General features: G+C 45.3%; 1 protein-coding gene across 1 annotated transcript in view; it reads right to left on the minus strand.

Annotated features, from left to right (window-relative positions):
* Positions 1 to 4526: 4526 nt before the first annotated feature.
* proser1 (proline and serine rich 1) overlaps positions 4527 to 14833 on the minus strand; it is a 42211-nt gene continuing 31904 nt past the window's right edge. Inside the window, exons 9-11 of the mRNA XM_084320683.1 lie at positions 13388 to 14705; positions 9215 to 9359; positions 4527 to 4684 (exon numbers count right to left, since the gene is read on the minus strand). Coding sequence (XP_084176809.1) covers positions 4571 to 4684; positions 9215 to 9359; positions 13388 to 14705 — 1577 coding nt within the window. The 3' untranslated portion in view covers positions 4527 to 4570. The remainder of the gene's footprint in view (positions 4685 to 9214; positions 9360 to 13387; positions 14706 to 14833) is intronic.

Raw genomic sequence — 14833 nt, forward strand, 5'->3', positions numbered from 1 at the left:
AGTCATGGGATGTTTGCAATCATGGGATGTGGAGAAACATTGCAGCCATAGATGAAGATTTTTGTCACAACCGTTCAGTACTGTAGTGATTATACTAATATTATTAATCATATATATATATATATATGTATTATCAACATGTTTTCACTCAATGATGCAAAAGTAATCATTAATTCATTGTTACATGTCAAGTGAATGAGTGTGGGTTAGAGATTCAGGGAGGACATTTTCAAGCAGGGTTTCTACAAATAGTGCCATTTCTATGACCTGTGTTTGGCAATGTCTATGTGGAAATGATACATATTGTTGAATAGTTTATTTGAATGTGTATGTGCAAATGATACATATTGTTGAATAGTTTATTTGAATGTCCCAGCTTGCCCCAGGCTTTTTGTCCAGCTACAGTACAACAATCACTTAAAATATATGATACACAAGTTATTATTCCTTTGAAGATATCGAGATCTACCAGCAGCCTAGAATGACACCTCAGACCTATGGAACGTACGCAAGATAGCTCTATTGCTTACGTTCCATGGGTCTAACATGTCAGCAGCCAAGCTCAAATCCCCATAACATTTCCAGGCCCTGGAAAACAAGTTGTTAATTTCCATGATGTTTCCTGGTTTTCCATTGACACTTAGGAACCCTGTTCAAGAGGGTCAGGATGGGCTGAATTATGAGTCATAATTTACCTATCTCAGGCCTCAAAACTCTTTTGTTGATCCCTCAGTCACAACTGTTGTTCCCTCGGAAATCAACAGTCATAATTAGAGGTTCAATAAGGCGTGGTTTGAAATAGGTAAATTGTGACCGAATACCCAGAGGTCTCATGACCGAGTGACGATCACTCCTCACATGACTAATCACCCCTCTATCCATGTTGTGTAATGTGTTCATCATGATGATTGTAAAAAAACAATGGCATCACCACTGGATGGGCTGGGCCAGCTGAAAGGTGAAAGACACCTGCTGTAATTCATTCATGATTGTAGATTGTCGGTATTTCCACTGGACGAGCCATGTCGGCCGTAAAAGACGCAAGCTGTAATCGACTCTCCACACGTACCCATGCTCATGAGTGTAGAATCAGAACGCACTAGGAAGGTCTTCCCGTGTCATTATTATTCAAAATCTGTTAGCTTGTGCAATGAAAGTATAATGTGTTGCTTGCTATGTACACTGTAGGTTGCCAGGTCAGTGTCATCACAGACATTTTTGAAAATGGCTTCCCCTGTTACTACTGGGAGACCAGTCACGTTGCAAGAGGTAGAGGCGTCTCCAAGTGCTTCCATGAGAATGTTGTGGCCCTTCATCTTCTCCTAATTCTAGGTGCATACCAGCTTACCAGGTAGCATGTAATGGAACAGTATGAGATCTAAATCTGCATACTGAGGAGTGCTTAAGTAATTTTGCCTCATGACCCTGCGTTATGTCTGTCTGAAGCGTCTCAGTTCGCTTGGAACCGGGCCAGAACTCCGACCACGAGACTCTGTGAGTAAGCTAATGGCATTGCATTAACTATACTACGAATAAGTATATCATACCATTTAATGTCCAACAAAATCCAAACTATCCCTTTAATAATTTCATCAACTGTGTATTGTTCACACATTTGATGACACACAAATATAAAAACGGGTACAGCAGTGATTCTTAACATGATGTCATGTTTATTTATTGAAAGTTTACACATAGATACTTGTACAGTATAACTAATATACAGTATTACCTTGATAAAAACAAAAACTCAACTATTGTTACAAAAGAAATCTAGCTACTGTGTGACAATCGTTCACACTGGACATAATTCATATAATAAAAAAAAGTTCCCACTTCTGTTCCCTAATTTTCTATATTCTTTTCACAGTAGTGTTCCTCAGGTGAGGGATATTCAGTCTGTGACAAGACACAGCATTTAGACTCTTCATCGCTCAAGTCTGTGACACACAGCATTTAGACTCTTCATCACTCAAGTCTTTTGACAGACAGACTCATCGCTCTTATCATCCGTGTGCTTTACGGGCCAAGAGAACAAAATGGATGACTACAATAAGTTGCGGCACAACTGTAGGGGAAAGAGTCTGACTGGGCTAGGGTAAAGCCTGTGCATGTGTTTGTGTGTGTTAGGCTTGGGCGATATTGAAATTCCCCTAGTCACTATATTGCTTTAAAGGGGACCTATTGTGAAAGTCACCTTTTCCTGTGTTTTGCATTGTTTTTACAGAATGAGGGGTTGTCCCAACACTGAGAAAATGTTAAATATGTGCATTGTGCCTTTTCTGCAGTTCAGCTGCGACAAGAACCCTCCCTCTTGAAACAAGCCATTCAGAATTGCAGCCACAATCACTGTAGTTAAGACCTCATAGATATCTTGATGAAATGTGTGTACAAGATGGTGTCTTGCGCATAAATCTTCTCTTTTCTACCTAAAAGATGTTTCTGACAACATTTGTAACGGTAAGATTGCTATGCTATTGCTGTATCTTGAGTGATATTTGACCTGCAATGTTTAGTCTGAAAGTTAGATCAGAATTTTGTTCTGATCTCAGTGCATTAGTTATGATGGTCTCCGTTCCGATAGTGTATCCGTACACTTGTGTGTACCACAGGGCTCTGTTTTAGGTCCACTTTTATTCACAATCTATATAAATAATTTGGGTCAAAACGTGTGAGATGCTAATTCTAGTTGTTATGTTGAATGTTGATGATACTGTTATATACTGCTGTGCGTCAACTCTTGTACAGGCCATTGAATACTAGCGAAATGCTTTTATTGTTGTCCAAAATACCCTACTTCAGCTGAAACTTTATTTTAGAAATAAGTTATTTTGTGTTATGTTATAAAAAAAGAAAAAGAAAAAAAAAGAGAAAAAAAAAACTTTACCCGTGTTGGACACTTTACCCATGTTGGACTATGGTGATCTTTTCTATATGCATGTCTTCATATGGTTGACAGACACAGCTTACCATTCTTCCCTGAGGTTCATTACACAAAGCTCTGCCTCACTGTACTGCCCCCACCCATAGGCTCATACATTGGTACACCTTTATATATAAGGCCATTGTTGGTCTGACTCTTCTCCCATCCTACCTATGTATCTTGATCACACAGAAAAGTGATGGACAGTACACTCTTTGCCTTCTCAGGACTTCTTTATGCCGTCTGTCCCAAATGCCCGTACGGAAATTGGAAAAAGGGCATTTGTGTATTCTGCACCCTCGGCTTGTAAGCCCTGCCCCTTTTTGTATCTCCTGAACGGTTTGTCATACAGACTCACGGGAGGTGTTGTTGGACTCAACAGGGACATCGGCGTTTGACCCACCCCCTACACTTAAGCCCCACCCCTACACTTAAGCATCGGCCCCTTTAATATCTTGTGAACTGTTTGTCGTAGAGACGTGTGGGTGGCACTGCTGGACTCAGCAGGGAGATCTGCTTTTATTAGTCTACACTTGCACTACCTCTTCCTCTTAAGCCTCCACTGGCTACTGGAGGAGGCATACAACCGTGATACAGCATTTCTCTTTATTAACCCCCCCTAAACTCACTCCACCCAAGGCATCCTAGTCTTACGGCGCCAATGTAACGGAGCTGATATCGTCACCTTTTTGCGTTGTGTTAAACTTCGATGCCCAGAGGGAGTTTCGAACCCGGGTCTGCCGCACCACGGGCGACATCACAGACCGCTATACCAAGAGGTACTCTTGGTATGTGTCTTTTAGGGGAGAGTGAGTTTAACTCGCAGTACCGCTACTCACCACAGTCACTTAACACCTGAAGTCCATCGTGACTGTGCCTCGCGTTACCATCTTGTTACACATATGTAGTCTTGGCCAGGTCTCCCTTGGAAAAGAGATTCTTAATCTCAATGGGATTTTCCTGGCAAAAAAAATTTCATAAAAAAAAGGAAGAATTACAAGTCACTTTGTTCTCGTTCTCTGGCTCTCAAAGATAGATCATATTTGCATTCTTTTTCTGCTAACGAGAGCTGACATCTTTCCAAAGTCTTCTCCACTAAGTTAGGCTACTTGAGGCAACGTTATGTACAGGGTCAGAACCTAGGCTCGCATATTCATGTAACTTTTTCTTGATAGGCTACAACAATGCAGAGAAAGCTAGAGAGAAAGAGAGACTGACTATAGCGCAAGAACAGTCATTGCATAATTGAATATTCTTCTGTTATAGGGGACATTTGAGGGCCATCATTGCCAACCAATACCGGGTTGCATGATAATCTCATCATAGCGCCCAAGCCTAGTGTGTGTGTCAAAGACCAGGGTCTGGGTGTGGCTGTGTTTGTGAGAAAGAGAGAGAGAGAGAGAGAGAGAGAGAGAGAGAGAGAGAGAGAGAGAGAGAGAGAGAGAGAGAGGATAGAGAAGGACCAGAGATGAACGACAAAGGGAGGGAGTGCAGAGAGAGGAGTGATTGAATGAGTGTGTGAGGAGAGAGAGAGAGAGAGAGAGAGAGAGAGAGAGAGAGAGAGAGAGAGAGAGAGAGAGAGAGAGAGAGAGAGAGAGAGAGAGAGAGAGAGAGAGAGAGAGAGAGAGAGAGAGAGAGAGAGAATTTTCACTGCCATCCCAGCTGAGGGTGCAGGCCTGGTTGTAGGGAAAAGGGGTTCCCTGGCCCAGGAGGGTAGTTGGGCTGAGGAGGGTAGCCCTCCATCGCAGACCCAGGGTGACCCTGGAACACAGAGAATAATAATGATAATGACAATATCAACAACAATAAAAAAGTATATAATAATAATAATGACTATCAATAATAACAATAATAATAATGACAATAATAATAATAATAATAATAATAATAATAATAATAATAATAATAATAATAATAATAATAATAATAATAATAATAATGACATGAATGGCCCTTCTAAGGTTTCTCTCCTCTACATTGCCTGTGGTGCATTTTTTCCTATTGCTAGGTTTTAGTGAGTTTTTCCTTGGGGGTATGTCTGGGAGTGTTGCATTGCATTTATTTTAAAAAAAATTGGACCTTATGGTGTTCTTGTTTTGTTCTTGAGTTATTATGATGTTTCTTCTTGACTTATACGTGTTTCGGATCCAACGCTTGAGGGCCAACCACGTATATACACGTGGTAAGGTCGTTTTGGCTTTTATTCCATTGTAATATCCTACTCAATGTCACCGAGCGGCACTGCAGATTTACCCTACTCTTGGAATTCGGAAAAGTGCATTACCGGCCAGATCGTCGTAGGGGCGCTGTCTCGATAATGCAGTGTTCCCCGTTACAGACTGGTGTTTTTTCTTTTTTTATCATGGGTGGACTTTTCTGTTAGCCTAAAGCTATGGCTGTAGCATGTAGCTTGGAATACTTTTTGGGACGCTGAATTCAGTAAAGGAATATAGCATCAGCCAATGGACATATCGATGTACCAGACGCCGATCGATAACTGGGAAATCCTGTTTGGGATCCAACCGGCCCACGGTAAGAGCTTTTTCACGTAAATTACAGCCTTGCTTTGATAGCCAACCACCCGGTCAGCGAATGAGGCTAATGCCGTTATTGGTAATAATCAATAATCAGAAACGACGTCCCCCGCCCCCCCCCCCCCCCCCTTTCATGCATTCATGGTGGACCATGATACAGATAAAATGCATCTTGATTTTTAGCTCTAGCTTGTGTATAGCCGAAACGCCATTCGATTTAACGTTATTAGCTTAGCGCGCTGTATCTCGCCTTCCAGGAATTACCACAGAACATTCCAGTATATAGTTCATATTCACGACGCTATAAAATAGAAACGTATTGATGAAAATTTTTCTTTAAGGCATATTGAAGGGACAGTTTATAGTGTCAATTGACAATGGACAGATAGCAATAATATAAAGTATAGATTTAGCTCTACAAACAGCCTCACGCACAATGAAAGGTTGTTATGATAAGCTGGCCGTATAGAGTGAGATTAGATGGATCCCAGTGGCCGCGAAAGTGTTAAAGAAGACGTGTACGGCCCATGGGGACATTAACGTGTGTTGTCGGGCCTTACAAATAAATTTGATTTGATTTGACAATAACAACAATAATAATAATGGATGTATTTGTATGGCACTGTTCAGAAGACAAGTTAGTATGTCAGTAAAGTAGAAGTAAATTACAGTTAATAATAAATAAAGTACAATAATGAGGTAGAAAAAAAAGAAGTAAGCATCACTTTCAGTCGAAAGTCACAATTGATCCTTTACACATAAGTGGTTTTAAACTGGGGTTTTAAAACAGATTTGAAAGAAGACAGTGAACTGCCTGATCCAGCCTGATCTCCTAAATTAGTTTATCAAAGAAAAGGACTGTGTGCCTACACCTGCACTTGTCACCACGGAAGACCAAGGCTTTTAGGCTACAGTAGTAAAAAGAACATTGTAAGGGAAAATGTAAATTATTTCCATCATGGTCCCTGAGGTTCCATCAGTCCACCCTCGCCCTAAAATGTTCAAAGGTGCAGTCACATCATAAGATAAATAAACTTCAGTGAATTAAATGACCATGTCCTTATTTGGAGATGTAATCTAGCAGCCTGTTTGACTTTTTTCTTAATGACCTGTGGGTTCTGCACCTTCTTAATTGCAAGAGGCAGTTTATTCCACTCCGTAGCACCAGCATGGATAAAAGAAACCTTACGCATTGTCGTTTTGAATCTGTACAGATTCAGGTCTGCTACGCTAGCTCTGGCGTCTGGTGGACATTGTTGGACATTGTTGGTGCAGCTTAATGACTGGCAAAGGTTCCACAGTTTTGACCATAGACTTCACCACCCTTCACCTTGCCATTGGTAAGCTGTAGCCGTTAGCTGTAGGACTCTGACCATATTATTTGCCAAGAGAGATCCCCCACGTTATCATGAGGGCAGTTACATCCCCCCCCTCGGCAAACCCGACTGCCCCATGTGACGTCATCCACAGCGCTATTGCACGTCTCCAAACTAAACACCCGAAGGCTCTTTAATCATGTAAAACTGGACAAATCGCTATCAAATTTCACGCAGTATGTCAGCTGCGACACCAGGGAAAATAGGACCCTGGACCTGCTGTAGTGCCAACATCAAGGAGGCGTACAGCTCCTCACCACTACCACAGCTGGGCCGGTCTGACCACCACCGCCTGCAACCAAAATAACTGTGAGAAGGTGGTCGGAGGAGGCCCAAGAGTCACTACAGGGCTGTTTTGAGGTCACAGACTGGCAGGCATTCAGCGACCCCTGCTAGTCTCTGTCCTGTACCGCCCGCCACCCCCCCCTCCCCCCTGACACAACTCCAGTTGCCCCGTCCACCCCTCCCCCGCCTCTCAGCCCCTCAACTCCAGCAACACGCTCCCGACCAGGGCTCTACGCTAACTTTTTTCTCCAAGGAGCACATGTGTAGTGCTCTAGTACAGTGGTTCCCAAACTGTGGTGCGCGCACCCCTTGTGGTGCGCGAGCTACCTCTAGGTGGTGCATGACATGAAAAGGCTAATGGCGTTATTTTACTAATAAATATATAACTAATATACATTATTTCAAATGGGGATTTTCACTGTGTAAATCATGAAATTCAAGAAACGTTTTAATAAAAAACGTACGTTTTAATAATAATAATAATAAACGGGCGAGGTGCGCTTCGTCTGTGCTGATGCGCTCCGCTCTGCCTGGAGTCTGGAGGTCTCCTATATGCGGGCTTAACAGCGGGCCGATGACAGTAGCGAGCGCGAGCCAGTGCGCGAGCCAGTGCATTAATAACTTGATTAAGGACGGTGATGAGGAGGAATACCGGGCATTGGTGGTGGACTTCGTCACATGGTGCGAAAATAACCACCTCCAGCTAAATGTGACGAAGACCAGAGAACTGGTTGTGGATCTGGGGAGGAGGAGGAGTACATCTGTGATCCCCGTTTCCATCAGGGGGGTCCATGTGGACACGGTTGAGGATTACAAATACCTTGGTGTACACATCGACAATAAACTTGAACGGGTCAAAACACACAGAGGCACTCTACAAGAAGGGCCAGAGCCGACTCTACTTCCTCAGGAGGCTGAGATCCTTCAACGTCTGTACAAGGATGTTGAGGATGTTGAGGATGTTGAGGATGTTCTACGAGTCGTTGGTGGCGGGCGCCTTCTTGTACGCTGTGACTGAGAACGGGGGGCGCAAACAGGCTGGATAAGTTGGTCAGGAAGGCCAGTAACGTGATAGGGGTGGAGCTGGACTCTCTAGTGGTGGTGGCGGAGAGGAGGAGCCTTGCTAAGCTCCATGCCATCATGGACAACCCCTCCCACCCACTACACCAGTGTTGCAGTGCTGGTATCACTCGGTATAACGCCGTGATACCTCACTCACTGAGGCTGAAGTACGCGCAATCGCTTTTTACATGGCATTATCCAACCGGACTCCCGGAGAAGCATGCAGCTGCAGAGCCGCAGAGCCAGCGGCGCTCTCTGGGCCGCGCGCTGACGGCCGCGCTGTGAGGCAATAGTATCCAGCTGCAGGACGAGAGCAGCCAAAAAAAACTGTGCATGCGCGCGCACGCGCACGCGCGTGGAGCGTTTGACCTACTGTCAATTTGCCACTGCACCACTGCACTACACGCGGACTTGCCGGATAGAAGGAGCATGTTCAGTGTTAGACCAAGACTCCCAAGATGTAACACTGAACACAGGAAGTCCTTCATTCCGACAGCCATCAGACTCTATAACGCATCACTGTGCCTCACTGCATCACTGAGCACAGGGTAACAGTCCTATCAAATCTTCCTGGACTTTTACTTTACTTTTAAAATCGACACTGTACAATTTTACACTTTCTGTATATTTTGACTGTATATTTCAGAATGTATATACAGTACATACTACATAACATAGAAAATGTATATCCCGGACCGTATTTTATTCGTATTCTTATTCGTGACTTTTGTTTTTGACTACTACTGAGCGATCTGTAGTGCCGAATTTCCCTCGGGATAAATAAAGTATTTCTATTCTATATTGATTTTATCTATTTTATTATCCATCTACACTACTACTATCTACACTAATCTGCCATGTGGTTAAATTTGTATGTTTGAATTGAGACCACTCTCACCAGTGTGTGTGTGTGTGTGTGTGTGTGTGTGTGTGTGTGTGTGTGTGTGTGTGTGTGTGTGTGTGTGTGTGTGTGTGTGTGTGTGTGTGTGTGTGTGTGTGCGTGCGTGCGTGTGTGTGTGCGTGTGTGTGTGTACCTGTAGCAGGGCAGACTGCATGGCTGGGTTGTGGAGACCACCGAGGGAAGCAGGTGAGCCTGAGGGAGAGAAGCCTGGAACCCCAGGGAAGGACAGCAGGCCTGGGAAGCCACCTCCTCCTGGAGGCTGGAGACCACTGCTCAACCTGGAACACACAATACACATACTAAAAACACACACAATACACATGTACTAAAACACACACAATACACATGTACTAAAACACACACAATACACACGTACTAAAACACACACACAATACACATGTACTAAAACACACACACAATACACATGTACTAAAACACACAATACACATGTACTAAAACACACACATGTATGTACTAAAATAGTTAAGAATGTTGATGATAGTGTATAACACTTCCCTTTACTATTTGTTTATTTGATGAAAATTCTGCGACTATATGAATTGAGTTAGTGTTGGGTGCACAGAGAGTAAAGTCTATTAGGGTTAGGGTTAGGTTTATCAACCTTGAGAGCAGAGAATGTCAAGGCGAGGTGTGGCTGCTGATTGCAATGCTTTGCCTTTGAAAAGATAACACTATTGCTTCATATCACCTTGGCAGCTTGGTTAAGAACCCTCTCTCTCTCGCTCTGACATTTACGGTAATAGGCACTTTTATCCAGATATAACAGACACCATAATTCTACAAATTAGCAAAACAATATGATAATTCTATATCTTCACTTGACTGCTGTTCACAGCGCTTCTAAACGGCAGCACAGCAGAGCAAATGGACTTTGTCCATTGTACATGTGGTGCAGCACAGCCACTTATATTATGTGTTACACAGTGTGGGAAAATCTACAAGATCCGTTTCAGCCACGATACCAGCATGTATGACTCAACATCATGGGTTCAATGACCCATTTCTTATCATTTATCTTTCATATTATTTCCATGACCACAAAAGATAGCAAGACAACAACATCCTGATCCTACTAGATCTTAGTGCAGCCTTTGACACAGTGGGTCACTCCATCCTCCTCCAAAGGCTGCACCAACTGGGTGTTGAGGGCACAGCACTTGACTGGTTTTCTTCCTACCTCACTGACAGACATCAATTTATCTCCCTCTCCAGCCACACCTCTTCCCCCTCCCCAGTCACACAGGGGGTCCCCCAAGGCTCAGTCCTAGGCCCCCTGCTCTTCATCTGCTACATTCTCCCCCTCGGTCACATCATTCGCAAATATGCTGATGACACCCAAATTTACATCACTACACAATCCCCCCACAGCCCTCCCCTCAGTCACATTGAATCCTGCATTACTGAACTACAAACCTGGATGACCCATAACCTCCTCAAATTAAATAGCGACAAGACAGAACTCTTCATCATCGGCACCAACAACACCCTCACCAGATCCGGACCCATCACACTCGCCATCAATGACTCCACCATCACCCCCTCCCCCCTAGTGCGCAACCTCTGTGTCATCCTCGACCCCACCCTCTCATTTGACCCCCATGTCCGCTCCATTGTCAAAACTTCATATTTTCACCTCCGCAACATTGCCAAAATCAGTCACTGCCTCTCCCCCCCCTGCTGCTGAATCCCTCATACATGCCTTCATCTCCTCCCGCCTGGACTACTGTAACTCCCTCCTCACTGGCATCACCTCCTGCTCCCTCCATAAACTGCAGATGGTCCAAAACTCAGCCGCCTGCCTCCTCACTAACACCCGGTCCCGCGAACACATCACTCCTGTCCTCCACTCCCTCCACTGGCTCCCGATCAAGGAACGAATTAACTTCACTACTCCTCACCTTCAAAGCCCTGCATAGCCTGCCCCCCCCCCTACCTGACTGACCTCCTTCTCCCCTACCGCCCCACCCGTTCCCTCCGGTCCTCTTCCACTCACTGTCCCGTCATCCAAACTCAAACGTTTCGGTGACCGGGCATTCTCACGAGCTGCACCCCGACTCTGGAACTCCCTCCCTCAGACCATCAGAGACTCTCCCTCACTCTCCACCTTCAAATCCAGACTCAAAACTTACCTGTTCTCCCAAGCATTCAACCTTCCTTACCCATAACCACCCTCCTCCAACTCGCCACCATTTCCCCCTGCCCCACGTTCTCTCCTCTCCTGCCCCCCCCCCACCCCCCTTGGTTTTCCCTTACTCTCCTCCCGTATTTGTTATCCGTTACTCGTGGTTTTATGTTTCCTGTGTATTCTTATTGTCGTCCGTTTCCCTGTGGTTCAGTTTCTTTGTTTTTCTTTGTTTCTTTTTTTTGCCTATCGTCAGCGACTTTGGGTCTTTGAAAAGCGCTTTACAAAATAAATGAATTATTATTATTATTAATATAACCTCTATTCACAATCTGTTGCCAAGCTCTTTTACACCTTTGCTAAATTCAATGGACCTCATGATCTAAAGTGTACATAACCATCTTCGTAAGAAGTTTGTACGAACTAATTTACGAAAATCCTCCTCCGGATGCCTGAATGCGCAAAACGGTCTTCGTAACTGGCAAAAATGTTCTCCACTGAAATGAAGAACGTCACTCATTCTTCAACTGGAAGCGCTTTCTCGTACACCTGAATTTGCATACAGAAACACCTTGCCAGCTCCTCATAAGGACAGGCTAAGCATTGCACCTCAAGTTGTGTTGACCCTTATGGGGGAAATATTCAACAGGCAGCGTAAAAGCAATTTGGGACTGATCACAATTAGATTAGATTCAAATGTATTGTCATTATACAGCACAAGTACAATACAACAAAAAGAAGTTTGGCATCCAACCAGAGTGCAAATGTAACGGTCAAGTGGTTAAAGTCTTCAATTGGGAGAAATCATTGGCGATTCGGTTCACGTCGATTCTACAGACATCCTCGGAATTAAATAATTATAAATACAACAATATTTGTATCATTAACAATTACGTTTTATATTTATAGTCATGACTCAACAAGGCATGTGAGCATTACACAGACACTGCAAATGACAGTGAATAAATAAATAAGAACTAAACCCAATCACACATATATAGCTATAGTGGAATAGACACACACACAAGATCGCAGATATGCACTGCCCCCCTGGTTCATGACCACCCACCAACCCCCAGACGGAGCAGGAGGTCGCCTTGAGAGCCAAGCGTGCAGTCGTTCCATATTGACACTGAATAAGATGTCATGTTCTACAGTATGACTTACTACTATAGGGCAATGCATATCCGCGATCTCCTAATAAAACAAGTCATTAGAATAATAGAAGTCTACTGTTGCTGGAACGATTCATTACGCACGTATACAGTACCGCATTTATCCTCACCAAGCCGCCTGCATCTTTCTAATAAGAGACATATTTATATGGAATTCGTTAAACTTATCCTTTGTGTCTGTTGTCATTTGTGTGGGTTCAACTCATGAACAGTAAGAATGTTTCTCCACTGGCTCTTACGATGTGCAGTGTGCACACTAAGCAATGTAATAAATAAATAAAACCAACAATAAATAATAACAATAGAAAACAAGACGGTATATGGAATATTAATTAGTCTATTCCACTATAGCCATATCCACGCAATTGGGTTTAGTTCTTATTTATTCAGTCATTTGCAGTGTGTACAATGCTCATGATGCCTCGTTGAGGCATGACTATAAATGTAAAACGTAATTGTTAATGATACAAATATTGTCGTATTTATTATTATAATTATTTAATTCCGAGGATGTCTGTAGAATCGACGTGAGCGCAATCAACAATGATTTCTCCCAAATGAAGCCCTTCGTAAGTCGAGTTACGAAGAAATGTGTTCGTAACTTTCTAAGTCTGTTCGATCATGAGGTCCATTGTTTGTAAACTGTGGGTCCCAGCCTTACCATCACCTCACAGAGAGCCCCGAGTGGGTAGGATGATGATACGCTAAAGAAAATAGTCCCAACCAACGTCATCACTTGTTGGCCAAGCTGCAAAGATGAAACCAGTCATCATTTTCATCTACAATGCTGATAACTCTTTACGTTATCCTTAATATTAACCTGACTGGAGACCCCATGCCTAACCCTAAAGCCAAAACAGAGATGAAGAAATAAATTGTTTGTGATCATCAATTGATTTTTTTAAGATATAGCGATGTTAGACTTCCGGCTTAGCCAACAAGTGAGGAGCCCGTAACTCCCCACATGCCCCCCCTGCGGTGTCTGTACCCTGGCTGGAAGCTGGAGCTGAAGGCCGATGCGAAGCCTGGTAGAACCGGCGACGATGACGGAACCCCGGCTGCCGCCGCTACGGCCACCGCTGCTGCCTGGAGAGGAGCGACCGAGGCTACGGACGACGCAGGTAGTCCCATGAAGGAGGACAGCACTGGGCTGCCCGCGCCCGGCCCTCCCGAGCCCCCGAAACCTGGGAAGGCGCCCGGGCTCGGACCTCCGGGCAGGCCGGGGAAGGAGGCGAGGCCCAGCCCAAACGGAGACCCTCCACCGGGGCCCCCTCGGGAGGCCATGCCTGAGTACATGGAGTTCTGTGGGTGGTTGGAAAGGTTGCCGGTGGGAGCCATGGAGGACATGGATGAAGGAATGGAGGAGAGTGAGGAGAAGGGGGATAGGCCGGGGTAGTGAGAAGGAGACGGGCTGGAGGACAGGGCTTGGAGGCCAGCCATAGCGGCGGGACTGGGGAGAGAGCCTTGAGGGGAACCTGAGGGGTGAGAGAGACCTAGGGAACGTGCCAGGGCTGCCTGAGCCGAACCCGGCATTGCTAGAGAGCTGAGGGACGGGGTGCCAGAGCGAGATGTGCCCTTGAAGGCAGAGGGCACAGGGCTGTTACTGCCACTGTTACTACCCCCGGTGTGCCTGGAGAGGGCAGCACGATGCTGATCACTGTAAAGGACTCCAGCAGGCCCCATAGCGGCCTGGGCAGAATGGGCTGGAGAGGGTCTGGGGCTTGGGCCAGTGGTGGAGGAGTTTGGCACAGGGGTGAGAGAAGAAGGTCCAGAAGGCGTGTAACTGCGGATCACTGACCCAGACTGTGGGGGCATGCCGGGGAAGGCTGGTCCTGAGTGGGGGTCTGCAGACTGGGGGTAGCCCTTATGATGACTTAGGCCCATAGAGCTCTGAGTTAGGGGGTCTTGGCCACTCCTGGAGGTAGGGGTAGCTGGTTGGGAAACTCCTGTGTGGTATTGGGAAGGGGAGAAGCCCCCAGTGTTAGGTCCTGGAGTGCCACAAGGGGTGCCAGAGGGGGTGTGGGCTCTGATGACGGATGGGGGTATAGGTGTAGTGTGACCACCGGGCGTCGGTGGACCCGCTCTGATGACCGATGGGGACGGAATAGGGGAGGGAGAGGGGGCACCGGGGTTCTGAGAGGGAACCATGCCAGGAAAAACAGGGGTGATGGGGGTGGTGGGGTGGGGCTGGGCAGGGGAGGCCTGGGGTGGGACAGGGGTGGAGGGAGTGGATCCGTGAGGGGAGAGGAGGGGCCCGCTGTGGACTCCAGGGGTGCAGTTCTGTTGGTTGCTCGGTTTGGTGTAACCTAGGGAGAGAGAAGGATTGTAGTTAATGAAAACAAATGTCTAAAATATTGACGTGAAATACTTGATGTGGTGGGGCAGATCAGAAGAAAAAGCGTAATATATAACATCAATATAGTTCTTGTGATTT

This window comes from Notolepis coatsorum (assembly GCF_963971535.1).
Source record: "Notolepis coatsorum genome assembly, chromosome: 8".
In the NCBI taxonomy this organism is placed as follows: domain Eukaryota; kingdom Metazoa; phylum Chordata; class Actinopteri; order Aulopiformes; family Paralepididae; genus Notolepis; species Notolepis coatsorum.